The 24,380-nt window shown below is 41.7% G+C and overlaps 1 protein-coding gene across 8 annotated transcripts in view; it reads right to left on the bottom strand.

Moving 5' to 3' along the window:
• Positions 1-1,118: 1,118 nt before the first annotated feature.
• dot1l (DOT1-like histone H3K79 methyltransferase) overlaps positions 1,119-24,380 on the bottom strand; it is a 47,000-nt gene continuing 23,738 nt past the window's right edge. For 4 of the 8 annotated variants that reach the window (XM_061780555.1, XM_061780556.1, XM_061780557.1 and 1 more), the window contains 11 exons: positions 21,794-21,919; positions 21,205-21,641; positions 21,035-21,134; positions 20,818-20,967; positions 20,697-20,739; positions 18,052-18,662; positions 17,775-17,980; positions 17,433-17,506; positions 14,247-14,909; positions 7,103-7,746; positions 1,119-5,183 (listed from right to left, as the gene is read on the bottom strand). In XM_061780555.1, coding sequence (XP_061636539.1) covers positions 7,202-7,746; positions 14,247-14,909; positions 17,433-17,506; positions 17,775-17,980; positions 18,052-18,662; positions 20,697-20,739; positions 20,818-20,967; positions 21,035-21,134; positions 21,205-21,641; positions 21,794-21,919 — 2,955 coding nt within the window. In that variant the 3' untranslated portion in view covers positions 1,119-5,183; positions 7,103-7,201. The other 4 variants (XM_061780561.1, XM_061780562.1, XM_061780563.1 and 1 more) reach the window with 4 other exon arrangements.

Here is a 24,380-nt window from a genome sequence, read left to right as displayed (position 1 = left end):
GTTGTTTTTGTTCTCCCAGGGAAATGTCCCATACTTGTAATCCTGTGTACCTTTGCGGGTATTTTGACAAGCCTTTGTACCTGTGAAGTGATAATGTACTTGCTATTCAAAACACTTGATCTCTTTGATTACACTGAGCTACAAAAGTGTCTGGAATCTGTGATAAAAAGTAGGTTCTCACTTGGACATCCTGAAAAGCTGCGCAACGAGCCCTCCGTGGAAGGTTTACCGGAGAGAGAGAGACAAACAACAGCAGAAGAGTCACATTTTGAATGAATACCTCCAAACGTCCTGCTTTTACATGAAGGAGAGCAGTGAGCTGCCTTGTTTGAATAGCAGTTCTACAAACAGGACAGAAACCTGTAAGACAAAATTAAACTGTAGAGACATGACAGAAATGACACCAATGATTTAACAACAACAAAAAACAACTCCCTGCTGGCTACAGACTACAATGGGTGGGGAACATCTGGTCAGATATTAGATATAGACTACTCAAAGTTGAGGATATTTCGCTTTTGGGTGAAATTTCAGGTTGAACCTAAAGTGTGCTATAACCTTTATAATAAACATTTAAATGCACATGCCCAACTGTTCAAAGTTGCGAGTACTTTTTGCGCAACTTGCGGTTTCTCAAAGAAAGAGCTGAAAGGTAAAATTTACAACAGATACATTTCTTGGTTAATTTGGTATTTAAACAGTTCTCCTCTTAATGCTTTTTACATGTTGACATCATGCAACCAAGACGACACTTAGGAATTGATCAACAGTACCTCAACATTGTAAGGCTGTAAACGAGAAGCACCCACTTAGCTTAGAGCATCACAGTGTCATCAGCAGGTTGCAAGAGAGATGGAGAGACTGAAAGGCAAAGTAGTACATGTCCCTAGAAATGTTCACAGATCAAACACCTGTCATGAATTTTGCCATTCAGCTCGTTATAGAACAGCAAATTGTGCCGAAACTGAACAGTTGGACATGTTAAGGGAAGGTTTCAAATAAAGGGGAGTTTCACTTCTTGTCAAAACTGTCACTATGACCTGACTGCAGTACATGAGGAAAAACATCTTTTGGAAGAAAAACAAAAAACAAACAAATAAAAACCAGCACTCTCTGGCCCCATTTTGTACTTCTAGTTTTATTTTTAAGAAACTACAGCATCGGAGAGGAAAAACAATCAACCAAAGTCAGGGGGCGTGACTGACAATTTTTCTTGTGCACTCACAGGCAAACAAACCCCCGCGGCCTCGTGCTGTTTCCTGCTAAGTTGGACCTGAGGACCTTTGCTGAAACTAGGGTGTAAAACTGGACTGATCCCATGACAAAACAAGGGTGAACATATAGGAGCTGCCTAACAGAGGCGGAGGTGCCACAGGCAGCCGAAAGGATTCAGAACGTACATTAAATTAACATTTCTGCTCGACAGGTAAGTTTATCAAATCTTTTATTTTTAGTTAATTGTATATGTACCTTTCAAAATATAAAACTTCAAAACGATAACACTAGTAACGCTTTACGAATAGGTAATGATACAAACGCAGCAGCTGTGGCTAACATCTTGAAATTTCAACTGAAAGACCGACATCCCGCCATTTTTGTGAGTAATGTATTACAGTCCCCTCCAAAAGTACTGGTAGTTTTTATTTGAGTTTTTGTTGTATACAAATCAAAATATGAATATGAGCCAAAGGTTCAGAATTCCAGCTTTTATTTCATGGCATTTATATCTAGATGTGTTAAACAACTCAGGACATAGCACCCTTTGTTTGAAGCCACCCACTTTTCAAGTGATCAAAAGTATTGGAACATGTAACTGATGGGTGTTTCTAGTTGCTAAGGTGTTGCCTTTTAGATTGATTGAACAAACATGAAGACCAGAAAGCTGTCTATGGGAGATAAGCATACCATTTTGAAGCTGAGAGAAGAGGGAACATTGATCAGAGCTATTGCACAAACAGTGGGCATAGCCAATATAACAATTTGGAATGTCCTGAAAAAGAAAAACTACCGGTGTACTGCGCAACAGACATCGAACAGGTCGGCCAAGGGTATCAACAGCAGTTGATGACAGAAACATTGTGAGAGCTGTGAAGAAACACCCAAAGACAACAGTCAGTGACATCACTGCCAACCTCCACAGGGCACAGGTGAAGGTATCACAAGCCATTGTTCGAAGAAGACTTCAAGAGAAGAAATATACAGGCCATACCACAAGATGCAAACCATTGATCACCAAAAAGAATCAGAAGGCCAGATAGGATTTTGCAAGAAAGTACAGAGATGAGCCACAAAGGTTTCCTGGAGTGATGAGACCAAGATTAACCTTTACCAAAGCGATGGAATGGCCAAAGTATGGAAAAAGAAAGGATCCGCTTATGATCCAAAACACACAAGCTCATCTGTGAAGCATGGTGGAGGTAATGTCATGGCTTGGGCTTGCATGGCTGCTTCTGAAACGGGCTCACTAGTCTTTATTGATGATGTAACTCCTGATGGTAGTAGCAGAATGAATTCTGAAGTCTACAAACAATTTTATCTGGCAATTTACAGGAAAATGCATCCAAACTAATAGGGAGAAGAGTCATCATGCAACAAGAAAATGACCCAAAACGTACTGCCAACACAACAAAGGACTTCATCAGGGGAAAAAGTGGATGGTCTTAGACTGGCCAAGTCAATCACTGGACTTTAACCCAACAAAGCATGCATTTTACCTCCTGAAGAGGAGACTGAAGGGAGAAACCCCCAGAAACAAACCAGAACTGAAAGAGGCTGGAGTAAGGCCTGGAAAAGCATTCCAAATGAAGAATGCAAGTCTGGTGAAGTCAATGGGTCTCAGGCTTGATGCGGTTATTCCAAATAAGGGTTATGCCACCAAATATTAAATGTTATTCACTTTAAGTTAATTTAATCTTGTCTGTTCCAATACGTTTGCTCACTTGCAAAGTGGGTGGCTTCAAACAAAAGGTGCTCTGTCCTGAGTTGTTTAACACATCTAGATGAATTCTGAACTTTTGTCTCATCATATTCATCTTTTGATCTGAAACCCAAATGTCTCCAGTATACAACAAAAACAAAGGAATTGACCTTGCCGTTCCAATACTTTTGGAGGGGACTGTATATGCACTCATGTGTCGCATGTTTTTAGGCTTTTTCAATTAGTTCCTCTGAAATTTTCTTTATTCTTAGAATTTCATCCGGATCTGGCCCACAGACCAAAGGTTCTCCACCCCTACAATCAGCAATTGTGTTCAAACAGGAGTCACATACAGACTCACAAACGTGTTTTACATCAGTGCGGCTATTTCGATACCCACAAATTCCTCAAATAACAAAGAAGGACCTCATCCATAAGACGTCGCTTTGTTTGCACCATCAATTGTTTAATTTCATGTTTAAAACAGAAGCACCTTATGTCTGTTTTTTTCTTCCTGCAGAGTGTGAGAAAATGAAAACATAAAAACGACAGGAAAACATCTATGTCATGTTCTCTCCGCCACAGCACCTCGGCACGTTGTAGCTGCGTGTGCCGCCATGTTTAAGGTCATGTGGTGCCTGAAGACTGAATGTGGGAGTCACAATGCAGCACCGATAGATTTTTTTTCCCCTCTCTCATATATATATTTAGACATACATAATTACATATTAAATATAGCTTTGCATTGGCGCTTTTGTACAAAACTTTTTTTTTTCTTCCACTGAATGTTGTTTATCCAAAAGTGTTGTACACTCCAATACAATATTAAATAGAAGAAATTAAAGGCCAAAAAGGGGGGAGTTAAAAAAAAAAAAACGTCCCTGTGTACAGCACAATGTGTCGCCTTTCTTTTTTGGATGTTTGTTCACTACAAGAATAAATAAAATCAGGCACGGTCCAAATTTAGCACCATTGTTTTCTGACAGCGAGTCACGTATATTGCATTGTACAACATTTCAGGATTTAAAAAAAAAAAAAAAAAAAAAAAAAAGGAAAAAAAAAAAAGGCAAATACGGGGACATAAATATATAAATGTAACAACTGTACAGTCAAGAGAATGAATCATATTCACAGTACAAAGACAAAAACGACAACACAAAAATGTGTGAACTAGTCCAGTAGTTTGTTGTGGTGAATGGTAAAAAGATTTTCCCAGTGTGTGATGGTTTGTGTGTGTGTGTATGTTTAACGCTTTTTAGAGTTGTAAAACCTCGGTATACACCCATGGTGCCCAGCAGCTCAAATAAATATAAAAAGTTTAGCTTAAGAAGAGGTTAAAAAACATCCTGCTTTGAGGGGGGCTCAAAGTAGTGCCACTTGGAAAAACATGAATAATAAATACAGAAACACACGCAGTCTCTTTTTTTCTTTCTGTCATTATTATTATTGATATCTACCTGGATTTAGCTTCACTTAACTCGACAGCAGTGCCAGAGCAAACGAACACAGAGCACCATTTAATAGCAGAATAGTAAGTCATGTTCACACCTTTAACATTTCTAAACTCGGCTGAAAAAAATTGGAGTAAACACTTTTTAATGTATGATGGCATACAGTACGTCAGTAACCTCCACTGATATGTTAGTGTGATGACAGAAGTGCTTTGATCCAGTTAGCTAGGAAACTAGAGCTCTGTGAGCATAAAGCAGACGGATTAGTTCCACAAAAACCTTTTTCTTTGTTACTTTCGAATGAAAAGATCGGTGGGTGCTAATTAGACAAAACCATAATGCTACAAAACGTAACTATGTTGTTATCCAGTGTGAACTTAATCAAAACATGAATTTCCTCATCCTGTTTCATATGTCAGATGTAAGAAAAAAAAAAAAGCGTGACGTCTGAGCAGAAATCAATGAATGGGTCAAACAGGAAGTGGCTCCTCCGAGACAGGAAGTCGTGTGCTTGTTGCATTAAGTCATGGAGGTGGAAATTAATTTCTTAATGTCTTCGAAAAATGTATGAAACAATAATTGACATCGAAACCGGTTCCTTTGAAATCTGCTCATGGTGATCACTGCACTGAGTGTCTGTGTGTGCGTGTGTTTGTGTGTGTGCGCGTGCGTCCCCCAGTACAGAAGCCGGTCTTGGAGGCGGTCTGGTAGTACAGCTATATTAAAGCACCAGTAAGTGAGGTGCAGAGTGCCTTGGGTCCACACCTTGACATTTGCATAGTTTATTTGATGTTGAGGTAGTTTTCAGCAATTACCTGAAAAGCCACACAAAACAAGACAAAATAAGTGAGTTTACTACGACATAGACCAGTAAAATGCCCGTTTCCTACTGCACTGTTCTCCCTATTGATGCCTCCCACGTGCTATTTCTAGTACTCTAGTCTAGCTTAGCCTGTTGCTGTTGTCTTAGTTAATCATCCAATTTCATAATGTCCAAACATTATTATTTACTACAAATAATATACCTCTGTTCATCTATGCCAGGGATGTATAATAACAGGCAAAACAATTACATGCTCTTCCACTAGATGGCAGTCGGTATATAATTTACATTTGTGCATAAATTGAGGTGAGCTCTTGATTTCACTATACAGGAGTAGTACCTTGACTGGCAAATTGCATCATTCTGTGACCAAGCTGGTGACTCAATTTACTGATACAGTGGTATCTTGATTCATGAGTGACCAAAAATGAGTTTTTCGAGATATGCGCTGTTGCTTGGACAATTTTTTTTGCTTTGATTTGCAAGCAAAAATTTTATATACAATTGCGAGATGATGGCAGCGCGAACTTCACAACAAGCAGCAGTTTGGCAGACCGTGAACAATTCGTTCAAGCACTCAGTTCAAGCGGTTTATTGCCACTGCCCGTTAAGTTCACTGTCAAAGTAAAAATAAAACAAAAATAATTACACCTGTATTTAAAACCACATAGCTTTGCATTAGGAAAGTCCTCCATCTTAATGCTAACAATGTGAAATGCTAAAGACGGGCTAACGTATACCATCAATGTTGCAGAGTTACAAGCCTTCAAGCAACAGGTATTTGAATACAAACGAGGCATCACTGGTAGACATAATTTAACACTTACAGGCAGATATTTATCCTCTGCGTAAAATTACTACTGCAACTGAGCATTTGTCACCGTCTCTATGTATGGTTTTATTTTACTGCCCCTGGTGGCCAAGGCACTGACAAAGCTGCACAATGAATTACAGGTACAGCTCAATAAATTAGAATATGGTAAAAATGTTCATTTATTTCATTGCTATTACATTATATAGATTAAAACACGGGAAAATATTTTTGAGAGCGCAAATTCCTGCCTAATTTCTACAATAAAAATTATTTTCATTGTTTCTGTTACGCAATATTCTAGTTTGTAGAAATGGTGAATTTGGGGTTTTTGTTTGCTGCAAGTTAAAATCGTAAAAATTATACATGTATATTAAAAATTATAAAATATTTTGAATGTGTGGAGTGCATTTCTGAGTTACACTTTCTGAATTGAACTACCTAAACTAAATTAAGCTTTTGACACTATTCTAATTATTGAGATGTACCTGTAATCAGGGTGCATAAACTGTTTGAGTCTTATATAATAGTCTACAGTCTATTTATGTTATTTCTGTTTCTATAAAGTACCATACTGTAGCGTTCTACTTATTGAAAAAATTGCACAAAAAAAAAAGAAAAAAAAATGATGAAATTAATGAATGAAATTTCCAGTCATTTCAATGGGGAAAGATCATTTGGGATACGAGTGTTTTGCGTTACGAAGGTGTTCACGAAAGAAATTAAACTTTTAAGTGAAGGGACCACTATTTATCAAATTGCTTTTCCTCATTGAAATGATCTGAAATGCCCAGTGAGAGCTCACACCCACAACAGTGAAACTTTAGTGCAGTTTTTTCTTTCTTGGTAGCCAATCTGAGGGCTAAATCGATGGATGTGTGGATGGTCTCTATGTGCTCTGTGATTGACTGGACACTTTTTCACTGTAAAACCTGCCTCTTTCCTAAATGTCGGCTTGGATAGGCTCTCACAGGAGTATCGGTCGAAAATGAATGGATGGACAATATCAAACGAAACCAGGACAGTGCAGTGGAAAAGGGGCAAACATCCTGTCATATCTGAAAAACGACTTTCATTCTAGAACTGAAGGTATGTCTTACCTTGTTTATTTAGAACAATCAACTCCCGACAAGCCTCTCTCTCTCTCTCTCTCTCTCTCTCTCTCAGTTTGCCCCTTACACCACCCTCCCCCCCAAAACCTATCTTGGTCGGGAGCCAGGGAGTGGAGTGGTGGTGTTGGTGCCATGCATGCCCTGAGTCCTCCGCATGCTCCCGCCACCACCTGAGCTGGTGGCAGGAGGTGGAGGTGGCAAGCGTGGAGAGTAGTGCACAGTGTATGGACGAGACATGGAGGTGTGAGCGAGAACGACAGAGGAAGAAGAGGAGGAGACAGTGAGGGCGTGGGACGAATGCACCCTGTGGTGATGGAGTGAGGAGTGGGAGAGACGGGAAGAGTGGGGTGTCGGCGAGGTGTTGGCGGGCGTGGTTGCCGAGATGGAGGCGCTGTGCAGGGGCGGCGGAGGGGGCAAAGAGAGCATGGGAGGGGAGGGGCTGTGTAGCACTGACTGGGTGCGACTATGCTGGGCCTGCAACAGGGAGGGAGGTAGAGGTGAGGCCGCGGAGGCTAGTCTCATGGAAGCAGGTTGGGAGGAGAGAGTGAGCAGAGAGCTGAGGCCTCCGGAGGTGGGCAGCGCCACCCCAAACTGATGGGAGGATACTGAGGGAACAGTGTGGAGAAAGGTACCTGCAAATCATATAGCAGAAATGGAGGGAGCAGGGGCAAGACAGCAGGGAAGCAGACACAAGTAGCAAAGAAGAGGAAAAGGAGGGAGGGAGGGGACAAAGAGAGAAGCGAGGGCTGAGCCAGGTAGCGCCAAGCGAGTCTTAAGACAAGCACACACAAAGCAAAATAGAGTCAGACCACTGTCACTTTTAAAAAAATAAAAATAAAAAAAATTTTAAAAAAAAGCATCGAATTAGCTTTAAAGGGGACATTTTGAAACTAGATTATTAATTCCTTGTACAGAGATAGATGGATCTGTGGATTGCCTGCCCCATCCAAGTAAGTCGAGTAAGTTTTTTAGTTTAAAAAATATATAATTTTCACCCAAGTCACTACAAGAGTAGAAGACAGAATGCTGATTAAGCCTATCATCTGCTGACACATCTTGGTATATTTTTCAATATTAATTTTTTTATATTTAGTGACTATCCTATACATTCCCGTGCTGGATCACTTGTTGGCGCTAAAAAATAACATAGCGGAAATGACGTATTTTATCTACGAACGGGCAGGCCCATATATGGACAGTGCGCAGGTCGACTGAGCCATCGAGAAAGGAGAAAGCATGCGGGGTTGGAAGGAGGAGGAGGCCGGACAAGCATGTGGCCTATGTCATATCGATGCGACGAAGACTTTGTTGTAATGCTGAATTTCAGCGTTAGGGGGCACCAGAAATCACGGATTAGAGCTTTAAACAAATACCACACTATATATATTTATTTAAAAAATATTTTTATAGAAAATAACATTCACAGGATAGGGAGCAAAAAGCTAATGAAACCTTTGATTTAATAACTGGTTGACCCTCCTCTGCCAGCAATAACCTGAACCAAACATTTCCTGTAGTTGCAGCTCAGCCGTGCACAACGATCAGGATGAATTTTGGACCGTCGATCTTCACAAAACTGTTGCAGTTCAACAAGATTCCTGGGATGTCTAGTGTGAATAGGTTGCTTGAGGCCATTCCACAGCATCTCAATCAGGTTGAGGTCAAGACTTTGACTGGTCAACTCCAGAACACATATTTTCTTCTTCTGAAGACACTCTTGTTTGATTAGCTTCTGTTTCTTGGATCATTGTCCTGTTGTAACACCCATCCTCTTTTGACCCTCAACTGTTGGAACGATGGCCTCAAGTTCTTCTGCAAAATATATTAATAAACTTGCGAATTAATTTTACCATTGATGATAAGTTGTCCAGGCCTTGAAGTAGCAAAACATGCCCATACCACAATGCTCCCTCCACCACGCTTTACAATTGGGATAAGGTTTTGATATTGGCGTGCTGTGCCATTTTTCCTCCACACATGACGTTCTAAGTTCCTCCCAAACAATTCAACTTTGGTTTCATCTGTCCTCAGAATACCTTGCCAGTAATACTGTGCAACACCCAAATGATCTTTATCAAACTTCAAACGTGCAGTAATTTCTTTTAGACTGCAACGGCTTCGTCCTTAGTGTTCTCCCACGAACCCCATTCTTGTTTAATGTTCTTGTAAATTCTTGTAAACGGATCGTAGATTTGTCAGATGTCGGCAAGTCTTCAGCCTACACTAGTTTTTTTTTTGTTTTTTTTTTAACCTCATTGAATATTTTGCACCATGCTCATGCAACTCCTTGGAAGAGAAGGAAGAGCGCTGAACTTTCTCCATGTATAGACATTTTGTCTAGTCGTGGACTGATGAACATATATAGCTTTATTCTCCAGCTTTCCAGAATCCAAGGGTTCACTTACCTTTTCTCCCCCGTCCTGTGAATGTTATTTCAATAAAAATCAGGAAAACAATTCTGTGTGGTATTAGTTTAAGTAGACTTTTTGTTTACTGTTGTGATTTAGATGTACAACCCCAATTCCAATGAAGTTGGGAAGTTGTGTTAAACAAATAAAAACAGAATACAATGATTTGCAAATCATGTTCAACCTAAATTTAATTGAATACACTACACTGACAAGATATTTAATGTTCAAACTGATAAACTATTGTTTTTAGCAAATAATCATTAACTTTGAATTTTATGGCTGCAACACATTCCAAATAGCTGTGACAGGGTCATGTTTACCAGTGTGTTACATCACCTTTTCTTTTAACAACATTCAATAAACGTTTGGGAACTGAGGACACTAATTGTTGAAGCTTTGTAGGTGGAATTCTTTCCCATTCTTGCTTGATGTACAGCTTCAGCTGTTCAACAGTCCGGGGTCTCCGTTGTCGTATTTTACGCTTCATAATGCGCCACACATTTTCAATGGGAGACAGGTCTGGACTGCAGGCAGGCCAGTCTTGTACCCGCAAGTCTTTTACTACGAAGCCACGATGTTGTAACACTTTCAGAATGTGGTTTGGCATTGTCTTGCTGAAATAAGCAGGGGCATCCATGAAAAAGACGTTGCTTGGATGGCAGCATATGTTTCTCCAAAACCTGTATGTACCTTTCAGCATTAATTGCGCCTTCACAGATGTGTAAGTTACCCATGCCATTGGCACTAACACAGCCCCATACCATCACAGATGCTGGCTTTTCAACTTTGCGTCCATAACAGTCCGGAGGGTTCTTTTACTCTCTGGCCCGGAGGACACGACGTCCACAATTTCCCAAAAACATTTGAAATGTGGACTCGTCGGACCACCGAACACTTTTCCACTTTTCATCAGTCCATCTTAGATGAGCTCGGGTCCAGAGAAGCCGGCGGCGTTTCTGGGTGTTGTTGATAAATGGCTTTTGCGTTGCATAGTAGAGTTTCAAGTTGCACTTACAGATGTAGCGCCGAACTGTATTTACTGACATTGGTTTTCTGAAGTGTTCCTGAGCCCATGTGGTGGTATCCTTTACACATTTATGTCGGTTTTTGATGCAGTGGCGCTTGAGGGATCGAAGGTCACGGGCATTCAATGTTGGTTTTCGGCCTTGCCGCTTACATGCAGTGATTTCTCCAGATTCTATGAACCGGTTGATGATATTATGGACCGTAGATGATGAAATCCCTAAATTCCTTGCAATTGTACGTTGAGGAACATTGTCCTTAAACTGTTCGACTATTTTCTCATGCGCTTGTTCACAAAGAGGTGAACCTCGCCCCATCTTTGCTTGTGAATGACTGAGCAATTCAGGGAAGCTCCTTTTTCCCCAATCATGGCACCCACCTGTTCCCAATTAGTCTGTTCACCTGTGGGATGTTCCAAACAGGTGTTTGATGAGCATTCCTCAACTTTCTCAGTCTTTTTTACCACCTGTCCCAGCTTTTTTGGAATGTGTTGGAGCCATAAAATTCCAAGTTAATGATTATTTGCTAAAATAAATAAAGTTAATCAGTTTGAACATTCAACATCTTGTCTTTTTAGTGTATTCAATTAAATATGGGTCGAACATGATTTGCAAATCATTGTATTCAGTTTTTATTTATGATTAACACAACGTCCCAACTTCATTGGAATTGGGGTTGTATATCGACCGCATTTTCTGACCAATTTATGCAGAAATGTATGAAATTCCAAAGGGTTCACATACTTTCCCTCCCACTGCACATCTAGACTCAGTGATAAGCTTTTTATGTGGGCGAGATGCTAAGTTTCGTCTGGGTTGTTACGGAGAGTCCTTGCTACATGTACACCCTCATTAATAGTGCATGTTTTTAAAAAATTTAATAATCAGTAAGCCAATTATTTTAAGGGTAATGTTCAAAGAGGAGTTTGAATTTATATTAAACAATTTTGGAATCAATTTGCGGTATATTTATGGCATAAACGAGGAGTTGCAAACATATGGCCCACGGGCCAGAACTGGCCGTCAGGGCGTCCAATCTGGCCCTTGGGGATGGTTTTGCCAAGTCTAAAACTTAGAACATATTTTCTGCATTTGTTCAATAAAAGTAACTGTTGCTCATTTTGTCCACTGCAGGTCGCACCAACGCTACATTTCTGTGAAAATGAATACCTACTGTAGAAATATTTGAAGACACCGAAGATGTGACTCGGCTTTTCCCTGTCAGGACGCCACAGCGAGTCACCCACTTATTTTTAACCAGGCTTGGGTCAAAATATTTTAAGACACTGAATACTGTAAAATGTCAGTCAACAGCTTCAGTTCAAAAGAGGTTGGTTTGGTGGACCCCTTTTGCATTTTTTTTTTTTTAATGCAGTGTCACAACTTGTATGTACAGGTATGCACCAAAACATGGATATTAAAAAATACACTGGCAAAGTCCATTTATGTCAATAATTTGTTTCAAAAAGTGAAACTTGTATGTTATATTAGTTCACCACACACTAAGTGAAATATTTCAAGCCTTATTTCAATTTTGATTATGGCAGAAAGACAAAAAAATAAACAAATCCAGTATTTCATGTGACCAACAATAAATGATCTTAAACACAGGAATGTTGGCCTTCTGAAAAGTGTATTAAAGTAATATGCCCTCAGTACTTTGTTGTGCCTCCTTTTGCATTAATTACAGCATCAAGGTGGCATGGAGGTGATCAGCCTTTGGCGCATTTCAGGTGTTATTGTAGCCCAAGTTGCTTAGATATTGGCCTTCAGATCGTCTGCATTTTGGGGTTTCTGTTCCCTCATCTTCCTCTTGACAATACCCCATACATTTTCAACGGGGTTCAAGTCAGGCGAGTTTGCTGGCCAATCAAGTACTGTTATTTCATTACTACTAAACCAGGTATTGGTAGTTTTGGCTTTGTGGGCAGGTGGCAAACCCTGATGGAAAATAAAATCATTGTCTCCAAAAAGCTCTTCGGCAGCGGGAAGCATGAAGTGCGCCAAAATTTCCTGGTAGACAGCTGCGTTGACTCTGGACTTGATAAAAGACAATGGACCCACACCAGCAAATGACATGGCTCCCCAAACCATTAATGGCTGTAGAAACCTCACACTGCACTTTAAGCAGTTTGACTTCTGTGCTTCTCCAGTTTTCGTCCAGACTCTGGCACCTTACTTTCATCTGAAAAGAGGACTTGGGACCACTGGGCAACAGACCAGTGCATTTTCTCCTTACCCCAGCACAGACGCTTCTGACGTTTTTAATTCAGAAGTGACTTGACATGGAATTCTCCAGCTGTAAGCCAATGTCATGTAGACGTCTGTATGTGGTGGTTCTTGATGCACTGACACCTACCTCAATTCACTCTTTATGAAGCTAATATATATAATATATAACAAAGGTTTCACGTTTTGAAACAAAGTATTGAAATAAATTGACTTTCCCTCGCTATTCAAATTGTTTGGCACATACCTGTATTATGTACACATTTACATGGCAGGGGGATAATTGCACCCTCTTTCTTAAAAGAGTTCGTTTGTGCGGTGTGATGAGTCAGTTTAGCTTGTCATTATTGCCACAGGGATGCGGAAATTTAAGTACATTTAAAATGATTTCTAGACCTGAACGAGTTGTTTTATAAACGGTACATATAAAAGATCCACTCTGATCTGTAAGTGGCACAGGTAAATGAAAAACTGATTAATTATGTTGAAATTGCACTCATTTGTGAAGAAATTTCAGATCGCTTGTATGATTTGCAAAAAATATATTACATTTCAATATTTTCATAATGTATATGTAATTATTTGTACCAAAATAATGGTAAACATTTGGTAAACTCATTATTTAGAGCTTATTAGGCCACGAATATACTGGTCCAGCCCACTTGAGGTCAAATTGGGGTGGATTTGGCCCTGAACTAAAATGAGTTTAACACCCTCAGTTTAAATTAACATAGGGAATTTTCAACCTTTGGGGGGGAGGGGCTTCAATTACTCGCTATTCGCAGCAGGTCTCAGTCCCTATCAATTACTGTATAGTTAAATTAGCCAGTGTCTGCTTAAAGTGCCATAATTTGTAGTCTGGCGCAGAAGGGTGAACATCTGCTGATCTCCTGAGAAAGAACCCCCCCCCCCCCCCAGCCCCAAAACAGTCCTTTGAGTGTATTTCATATATACATGTGTTAACTGTAGATCATCATTTATGTATTTTGACCAAAGAATATCAGATCCCAAAGAACGTCAGACACCTTTTATTAGGACGCCTAGGAACTTGAAGTTGAAGAGGAAAAACAAAAACAAAAAACATAACGTCTCCTTTAAAAGCGCAAGTGGTTGCAGATTAATTTTAGCGTGCAAGTGAAATGACTCTGACAAACAACTACACCCACAGAAAATGACAAAATAGCAAACAATTTTTCATTCTAATGAAATTGATAGTCATTTTTTTTGTTTACATGCAGCTTTTTCCAAGGGTGTTTGCAACTGCACCCAAGCAGCCAGTCGAAGCAAGGCAGCACAGAGAGCCAGGTACCCAGGCAGACAGAGAGGCAGCAGCAGCTTGGGCCTCCACTTACCTCCCTGTTAGTGGGCCTGTTCTGTTCCTTGTCTTTCATAAGAAGGCTAACACTTTCCCTCACTCTGACTGCTTACTAATGTTAAGACTGGGATGAGAAATCATAAGCATTTACTCACCTCCTGCTGCTCCACCTGCAAGCCCAGCGCTAGAGAAGCTGCCCAGGCCAGAGTGTCCGTTGACCAGTCGTGCGTTCACGCTCGCGCCGGAGCTTCCTGTCTGGGCCCCGAACAACGACTGTAAGACCGAAGTCCCTCCGAGCGGGAACTGAGAGCCCAGGTACTGACCCACTGAAGATCCTGTTGAAACTGTGACAGGGCTGCCACCGACTTTTCCGCTCAGAATGCCCGCACCGCTGCTGGCAGCAGCAGTTATGAAGAGATTCTGACTGGAATGGCTGCTGCTTGTCTTCAGCTCCCAATCACGAATGGCCTTCTGCTTTTGTAGAACCTGGCGGGAGTCAGGACCGCTGCCAGCCTGGCCTCCTCCACTCCCAGTGGTGCGGTTGCCAGCCTCTTGGCTCAGGAAAGGGTTGGGATTCATGTAGGTGGATATCTCTCCATCGCTCCCCTTCCTGGGCTGTTGGTGGTTTTTGTAATCAGTGTCTGAGTTTGACCCTGCCATTCCAAACGGCGAGCCCCCTTGTCTTTGGTCAGAGTTGGGTTGTTTGAGGTCAGAAATGGGTGAAAAGGTTGACTTCCATTTGCTTGTAGAGGACAATGATGATGAGGAGGAGGCCTCACTTCCTGTGCTGTTACCACTGCTGCTGCCTGACTTCCGGCCTAAAGAACACACAGGAAGAATTAAGTGGAACATGGAGATGAAAAAAATTTTTTTTTTTTAAAAGGGAACGTGAGAATTGTATAAAAGTAATTATACTTTTATACACTATATGCAGATGTCAACCCCTATCATCACCTCTCAGGAACATTCAGAATATTTTGTAAGGAACATTTAGATTTTGTCTAAGAACATTTCCATCTCAGCCAAAACAAATGGGATTAACACACACATTTTATATAGATAAAAATAAACTAAAAAAACTGCAGTGGGGCAAAAAAGTATTTTGTCAGCCATCAATTGTACAGGTTCTCCCACTTGAAAAGATGAGAGGCCTGTAATTTTCGTCATAGGTATACCTAACCTATGAGAGACAAAATGAGGAAAAATAAAATAAAATCACATTCTCTGATTTTTAAAGAATTTATCAGCTAATTATGGTGGAAAATAAGCATTTGGTCAATAATAAAAGTTCATCTAAATACTTTGCTATATACCCTTTGTTGGCAATTACAGAGGTCAAATGTTTTCTGTAAGCCTTCACAAGGTTTTCACACACTGTTGCTGGTATTTTGGCCCATTCCTCCATGCAGATCTCCTCTCCAGTGATGTTTTGGGGCTGTCACTGGGCAACACAGACTTTCAACTCCCTCCAAAGACTTTCTATGGGGTTGCGATTTGGAGATTGGCTAGGTCACTCCAGGACCTTGAAATGCTTCTTACGAAGCCACTCCTTCGTTGCCCAGCCGGTGTGTTTGGGATCATTGTCATGCTGAAAGACCTTGCCACATTTCATCTTCAGTGTCCTTGCTGATGTAAGGTGTTTTTCACTCAATCTCACAATACATGGCCCCATTCATTCTTTCCTTTACACGGATCAGTCGTCCTGGTCCCTTTGCAGCAAAACACCCCCACAGAATGATGTTTCCACCCCCATGCTTCACAGTAGGTATGGTGTTCTTTGCAACTCAGCATTCTTTCTCCTCCAAACACGACAAGTTGAGTTTTTACCAAAAAATTCCATTTTGGTTTCATCTGACGATATGGCATTCTCCCAATCCTCTTTTGGACCATCCAAATGCTCGCTAGCAAACTTCAGACAGGCCTGGACATGTACTGGTTACTGATGGTAGCCTTTGTAACTTTGGTCCCAGTTCTCTGCATTATCAGTGGTCTTGTATGTCTTCCATTTTCTAATAATTGCTCCCACAGTTGATTTCTTCACACGAAGCTGCTTTACTATTGCAGATTCAGTCTTCCCAGCCTGGTGCACGTCTACAATTTTGTTTCTGGTCTCCTTTGACAGCTCTTTGGTCTTGGCCATAGTAGCGTTTGGAGTGTGACTGTTTGAGGTGTTGGACAGTTTAAACAGGTGCCATTAATACAGGTAACGTGTGGAGGACAGAGGAGCCTCTTAAAGAAGAAGTTACAGGTCTGTGAGAGCTAGAAATCTTGCTTGTTTGTTGGTGACCACATACCTATTTTGCTAATAAATTCTTTCAAAATCAGACTGTGATTTTCTGGATTTTTTTCCCCTCATTTTGTCTTTCATAGGTGAGGTATACCTATGATGAAAATTACAGGCCTTTCTCATCTTTTTAAGAACTTGCACAATTGGTGGCTGACTAAATAATTTTGTGCCCCACTGTATATAAAGGAAAAAATATATGGTAGTAAACCTAGTTTTCAAGGAATGTACACATGTACTAGCAGTGCCGTAAATGCGAATTTGCAGGTAATGTAAAGATGCTACCCCAAAAGACTAGCGTTGATCCAGTTGAATGAACCTTCATTCAGTATTCATAGATTGTAGATGTAACCGCTGTAACGTCTTAAGTCACTCGTCACACAAAACCTCAGAAACTAATACTCTGCATATGCATTTGAGTTGACTCACCACCTTAAGACAAATTTTATTGTTTTACTTATTCGATTGTGACTTTCCTAAGGCTCAAGATCGGCGCTGGGTAACATCAGCGCTAGCACATCAAAGACGGGGCACTCCATTACTTATAGTCTTCTACACTATGCATCTGGAGGTGTTTTATCATGTTAGTCAAGCAACCTCCTTTCCACAATATAGTCTTATTGCAAGTCTTTCAGTAAGGTGACTGCTTATTTGTTTTAACAAAGTTAAGCCACACTTTAGACAGCAGTGCATACGCCACTGGGCACATGCACGAAATGCACACTTCTTCGTTGGTGTTTGACCGTTCAGCGTGTTCTTCTTCCGATTGTCAGACTAAGCATTGAAACTCGACGAACTAGGGTAGCTCACTCGCAAACTCCAAGTGAATCTAGCGAGCAAAATGTCCTCTCCAGAACATTTCCGCCGTAAACGGCGCAACAAATGGCAAATTCCCGTAACAAAATACGGCAAAATCGGCATCTTCGCATATCTGTATATGTAACAGTGGGGCATTTTCTTTAATTTTATTCCTGCGGTATTTTGAAAGAACCATGTCACAGACATTACATACTCGCATATTGGAAAAACTTTTTTTTTTAAAATCTTTGTTTATTACCTCTTTCACTATCTCCAAGTCTACCGGGTCCATCTCTGCTCTCCAAGGATATCGTAGCAATTTTTCTTTCAATTCTACAAGGAAAACAAGCACAGAAAAATCCACATAAATGGTGAAAGGCGCTATGTAAATAAGTAAAATTTTACATCAATCATGCAGTTGTTCCTTCTCAATGCTTAGAATGCATTTTGTGGCATTATTTGTGTAATTTCCTATTACTTTATTCCCCAAGTCACACTTGTATTAATTAATATTTGGATAGAAAAGCCTCTTAGGCCATAAATATAAAATAAATGAAAAACAATGTCGTATGATGTACTTCAATGGTTTTAACTGAATTACCTTGAACTGGTGCTGTCAGCTGGGTATCCCGAGTCCTCATCATCAGTGCTGGGGGCGGAGGAGTAACGACCAGTGCCATTGACTTCCAGGGGGCGCTCCCTCTTCAGAACTGGAGGTTGGTCGAGGGCTGGTGCAGCGGGGCTGCGGCTTGACTGCTCCGGCGAGGAGATGGCGGCGATCTCCAAAGGCTGGTTGATGTTGTTCACCTGTTGATGACAGCAGTCATGAGCTCACGCTTGACGCTCCGGTGTCAAAGGTTTCTCAGTGAGTGACTCACCATGGAATTAATGTTTAGTGGGGACCCGGAGGAGTGGTTGTTAGCATTGATCCCGGGGAACGACCTCCTCTTTGGGGAGCCGCTGGCTGCGACAGCTCCTGTAGAGCCGCGCTTCCGCCTACCCCGCTTACGTCCTTCTTGAGGAGCGAGGCCGTGTGTGGACTGTGAGGATGACGTGTGCGTGGGGGGCGTGTGAGCGCGCTGCGTGCCGGGTGACTGGTGGTTGTGGTTCCCGTGGTTACTGAGATATCCCTGCTTAGTCGAGCTGCCGGCGTGATGGTGAAGGCGCGATCCTGTGACCACGCTGCCTGCTGATGAGGAAGAGGAGGAAGAGGAGGAGGAGAAAAAGATTCTCCTCCGCAGTTCATTGTCCTGGGGCTCTGTCTCTGACTCTGCCTCCTGACGTTCCTGGCAGTCTTCTGGAAGAATCCTTGGGGGTCCGTCTGCATAATGAAGAACCCCTCCAGTGCTGAGTGGGGGGCTCTGGATTGGACCTCCTCTGCTCATGGGTCCCCCCAGAGGCGAGTTTGTGTGTGGAGGTGATGAAGAAGCACCATTTTGTTCCTCTGGATGGGGACCTCCATTCATGAGTCCTGAGCTAGATGAATATCCTACAGTGAACAACAAAGATAATGAAGCACAATTATAGTGTACTTGCTATACAAAGAGCAGAAATTGGTTAATTATCTTCAACAACTTGACCAAAAAACATACAGTTCATCTGGAAAGCATTCACAGTGGTCCACTTCAAATTTTATGTTACAGCCTTACAAAATGAAATAGATTTCCCCCCCTGAATATTCTACACACAACAGCTCATATTGGCAACGAGAAAAGAAGTTTTTGAATTTGTTGCAAATTTATTAAAAATAAAAAAGACTAAGAAATCCCATGTACGGTAAGTATTCACAGCCTTTGCTTTGTTTATGCACCATTGGCAGCAATCTTTGAATATGATTCCACAAGCTTGGCACAGCCGTCTTTTGGCAGTTTAGCCCATTCCTCTTCACAGTCTTTCTTAAGTTCCATCAGGTTCTATGGAGCGTGTCGTGGACAACCATTTTCAGATCTCTTCAAATATGTTAAATCGGATTGATGTCTGGGCTCCGGTTGGTGACTCAAGGACACACAGAGTTGTCCTGATGATACTCCTTTGAATAATTTGGTTGTGTCCTTTGGGCTTGGGATTTCACATGTAGTGCTTTTCTATCCCCAAGGTGCTCAAAGCACTAACTTCTCATACACAGACTAATGCTGCAGAGCATCAGGAGGAACTGGGGGTTCAGTATCCTCCTCAAAGAAGGTTAGACCTGATCACAGGGACACAGGATCGGACACACAACCTTCGGGTTGGGAGACACCTGAGCCACACTGCCCCTAAATAAGGCTTTAGCATAAAATGTGGAGCGCTGCGAATACTTTCTTGAGGAACAGTATCTATAAACATTTATAACCTAATAACAAATGAAGATGTATTTTGTTTAGTTATGCACCAAAATTAAACTTCTTGGCCAAAACTGAAAACCGAAAATGAAGAAACCAAGGCTGAAAAACGAAACACCGAAAGAAATGATTATGCCACTTACTCATAAAATTCATCTTACATTTTCATGGCTAGGACTGCAGAGCAGCCAACCTATGGAAATTTACTTACAGAACAATTTGTCTGAATTTCCATATTTTTAAAATCAAGAACATTCCCATGGGACAAGTATTACAGTACATTATGTAATAGGATCTAAAGTATTGTGCATACTGTTAAATTGCACAACATAATCAGTAACAAATTGGTTATTTTAATGTATTTAGTGCATCAACCTCAACCATCAACAGCAGATGCAGTTGCAGCCTGAATCAAATGAGATTATAATCATATAAGATTTGAGATCTGAAATGCTTTTAACACAAAAACCCGTACATCATAAAATGACTGCGGCAACAATGGACAAACAATTAGGAGTTCAAAACAATGGGTATGTAGTAGTAAGTCACACTTATGGTAAATATTTGTATGAAAAACTCATCTAGGCAATAAATATTAAACAATCAAATGAAGAAGTGGGAATTGCGCATGCCTTGGGCCAAACTCAAGGATTGCTTGAGGTATGTTCACGTACTTTTAATACAATACGGCTCCCAAGCAGGCAAGAAAGAGTCATGTAGCCAGGCAAGCTAGCGCTGGCACTAATGTTTGTACTTAAACATCCTGGCGTTTTGTCGGATCATGCTCTAAAGCTTTGGTAAACATTGGATTGTGCACGTGAATAAACGTTGACAACGGTGACCGAGTATGTTGACAACGGCAAGCAGGGGGTGGCGATACGCCAGCAACATGGAAGATTAAAAAAAAAAAATAATAATTCAAACATGCTAGACTTTTCATTTTAGCGTCATTGGGCGACCGTAGGGCCAAATCATTGGTTGTGGATTATTTCATACTACAAGAAGTTTTGTCATTCCAGACAAAGTATGTCGGGCCTGTTCTGGGAAATCGCCCGCGATAGCTAATTGTGCCAATACCGGGACTCAAATCCTGTAGTCTGATCAAGGCATAAGTAGAAAAACCCATTATGAATGAAAGTTTATTCCCACAGATTTTTGTAATAATAATAATACAAATTCAGAAGCCAAAAGATATTCCTTACCATTAATTTGACTGGCCTGAGACACAGGACTGGGAGTATTTCTCTGCAATGATGCACAAAAAATAGCATTTTGTGATGCCAAGTAAAAAGTGAAACTTTTCAAAACGTTGAAAATACTCACCAGTCTCTCAGCCCGACTGGGAAGGACCACGCTGGCCAGTGGAATGCTGACTGGAAGTTTGCTTGGGTGAACAGTGCTCAGTGGAATACTTATTGGAAGGCTTGTGATACTGCTATCTGCCTGAATAGATGGACTCTTCTCCTTTATACCCTGAAGGGAAAATAACTGATTGAAACCAGAAGAACAAACCACATGCATGCAAAGAAAAATTTATTACCCTCTCAGTGCTCTTCTGAGTATTCTGGGCATCTAATACATTAGGAGATGGGCTGCTCTGCTTGGCTCCGAGAGGTGAGTAAAGCCCACCCATTTCGCCTCTAAAATGAAATATTGATAATGACGTCACAACTAATCACCAAACTTGAGGAGCTTTTAGCAACTACAGACCTGTGTGTGGGCAGCCCAGGGCCTCTCAAGTGGCCAGCGGCAGTGGGTTCCTGGTTGAGGTGCCTACGCAAGGCAATTTTGGCGGGGGAGAAGCGCGTGTAGTCGGGAAGAGTGTGGGAGATGTGCTGCCTCTGTCGAGCCTCAGGCATAGCCGTCCCAGTGTCGTGGTCAGGAGAGATCGGCAGATAGCGTGAAAGAAGCTCCGTCTTGGTGTTCACACGGTCGAAAGAGGGCGAGTGGGTGCCATTGATGGAGCGTTCCGGGCTTATGCCATTGAGAGCTGGGACTGAGGACAGGCCAAACTTGGAGGGGTCCATGTCAGCAGAGGAACGGGATTCTAGGTTCTTTCGGTAAGGGGAGCCCTCATGAGGGCTGTAAGATTTGAGCTGAAGCAGCTCCTGCTGCCTTTGACTTTTTTCCAGCTCTACTATGCTAATCTGTAGACACCAGGAGGAGCCATTACATCATTCAACAGGCCCCGAATACATCACAATAACGTGTCAGACAGAACATTATCCACCTAACAGCTAGCAGTGCTTTAAAAAAGCAACTTTGCTGAAAATGGGGAGACAGTTGACAGACACCTTACCTGTAACTCCAAGCAGTGTCTCTGCTTCTCAGAGATCTGTCTCCGCAAGGCCAGCTTCTCCTTCAGTAGACTCTCCAGACTCAAAGAGCCCCAATCTAACTTCAGCTCCTCACATCGAGACTTCAGCTGCAACCCAAACTTGGTTTAAATTCTACTCATCAGCAAAAACATCATACAACCCAAATTCCAATTAAGTTGGGATGTTGTGTTAAACCAATAAAAACAGAATACAATGATTTGCAAATCATGTTAAACCTATATTTAATTGAATACACTACAAAGACAAGCTATTTAATGTTCAAACTGATAAACTTTATTGCTTTTCGCATATAATCGCATCCACATTTCAAAATGTTTTTGCAAATTGAAATTGTGGAAGTCGTGTCCTCCGGGCCAAAGAGGAAATTAACCATCCGGACTGTTATGGACGCAAAGTTCACCAGCCAGCATCTGTGATCATATGGGGCTGTGTTAGTGCCAATGGCATGGGCAACTTACACATCTGTGAAGGCACCATTAATGCTGAAAGGTACATACAGGTTTTGGAGAAACATATGCTGCCATCCAAGCAGCATCTTTTTCATGGATGCCCCTGCTTATTTCAGCAAGACAATGCCAAACCACATTCTGCACGTGTTACAACAGCGTGGCTTTTTTAGTAAAAGAGTGCGGGTACTAGACTGGCCTGCCTGCAGTCCAGACCTGTCTCCCATTGAAAATGTGTGGCGCATTATGAAGCGTAAAATACAACAACTGAGACCCCGGACTGTTGAACAGCTGAAGCTGTACATCAAGCAAGAATGGGAAAGAATTCCACCTACAGAGCTTCAACAATTAGTGTCCTCAGTTCCCAAACGTTTATTGAATGTTTTTAAAAGAAAAGGTGATGTGTAACAGTGGTAAACATGACCCTGTCCCAGCTTTTTTGGAATGTGTTGCAGCCATAAAATTCCAAGTTAATGATTATTTGCTAAAACCAACCAGGTTTATCAGTTTGCACATTAAATATCTTGTTTTTGTAGTCTATCCAATTAAATATAGGTTGAACATGATTTTCAAATCATTGTATTCAGATTTTTATTTATGTTTAACACAACCTCCCAACTTCATTGGAAATGGGGTTGTACTACTTTTCTACTACTACACTGCAGGTCCAAGTGACCAATTCAGAAGGCATATATCTGTTTTTTTTGACTGTGTATTACAAGGTACATTTCAAGTGACACATATGCTGTGTGTAAACTCACCGACAAAATGAAACACCCATCCCAAACCCCATGGCAAGACACCCAAATTGCAAGTAAACAAAACAAATGTTTCCAATTGATGCAAGCTGCAATTATATTGCTTATTCAATGATGGAGACACTTGTAATGTACCATAATTACACAGGAATAAAGTTTTGATGTAGTTAAGATTTACAGCGGGTGTTTATTAATGTTTGTGTTGTTTTGGCAAAAACGGGCATATACATCACCGAGGTGTATTTCTATGGCATCAAGGTGGCATTGACTGTGTATATGGGTCATTTTCATACAATTTGACCAATAACGGTAAAGACATAGCCCACTGAATTGCCTTTTGAAAATCAGAAATTTTACTGATATGAGTAATAGAGAGGGGCTGAGCTGTCAACTGATCACCACCTGGTGATGTGTTTGCTCTGATGGTGGGCGAAGATGCCAGTCTGACCTGGCAGACCCAAACGTGTTTTGAGGGTCTGCTGGGAACGTCTGGCAGAGTCCCCTGTCAGAAGGAGTTTCAACTCCCATCTCCGGTAGAACTTCACCCACGTCCCGGGGGAGGAGGGGGATATCGAGCCAGAGTGGACCATGTTCCATGCCTCCACTGATGAGGCAGCTGACCGGAGCTGTGGCTGTAAGGTGGTTGGTGCCTGTAGGGGTGGCAATCCCTGAACCTGTTGGTAGACACCAGTGGTAAGGGATGCCGTCAAACTGGAAGACGATTCCTATTGGGCCTTTTTGGCCAGTGGGACTCCAGAGGCAGCTGATGGGTACTGGCAGGCCAAGTGGAACGGTCCACCATCCGGCGTCTAAGGAAGGGGAAGCAGTACACCATCAACACTGTGTATAGATGGGATGGGTCGCTGCCGACCTCAACTTGGGACGTTGTGAATCAGTGGGCAGAGTACTTTGAAGACCTCAATTCCACAGACAAGACTTCCTATGACGAAGCAGAATCTGGGGACTCTGAGGTGGGCTCTCCTATCTCTGGGATTGAGGTCACCAAGGTGGTTAAAGAACTCCTCAGTAGCAGGGCCACGGAGGAGGAGGGGTGGGGGTGGTTTGAGATACACTTGGAGTTCCAAAAGGCTCTGCATGTTGTGGGGACTGTCCTGGTTCACATACCTCTGTAGCATCCTGTAGACATCAGGGACAGTGCCTGGATTGGCAGACTGGGGTGGTGGTCCCCCTTTTTAAGAAGGGGGACCGGAGGGTGTGTTCCAACTACAGGGGTATCACAATAATCAATTTCCCTTGGTAAGGTCTATTTGGGGATGCCAGAAAGGAGGGTCGAATCTCAGACTGAGGAGGAGCAGTGTGGTTTTGGTCCTTGCCGTGGAACA

Source organism: Phyllopteryx taeniolatus, chromosome 7, assembly GCF_024500385.1.
Source record: "Phyllopteryx taeniolatus isolate TA_2022b chromosome 7, UOR_Ptae_1.2, whole genome shotgun sequence".
NCBI lineage: Eukaryota > Metazoa > Chordata > Actinopteri > Syngnathiformes > Syngnathidae > Phyllopteryx > Phyllopteryx taeniolatus.
The sequence above is the reverse complement of the archived record's forward strand: the minus strand, read 5'-3'. Positions and strand labels throughout refer to the sequence as shown.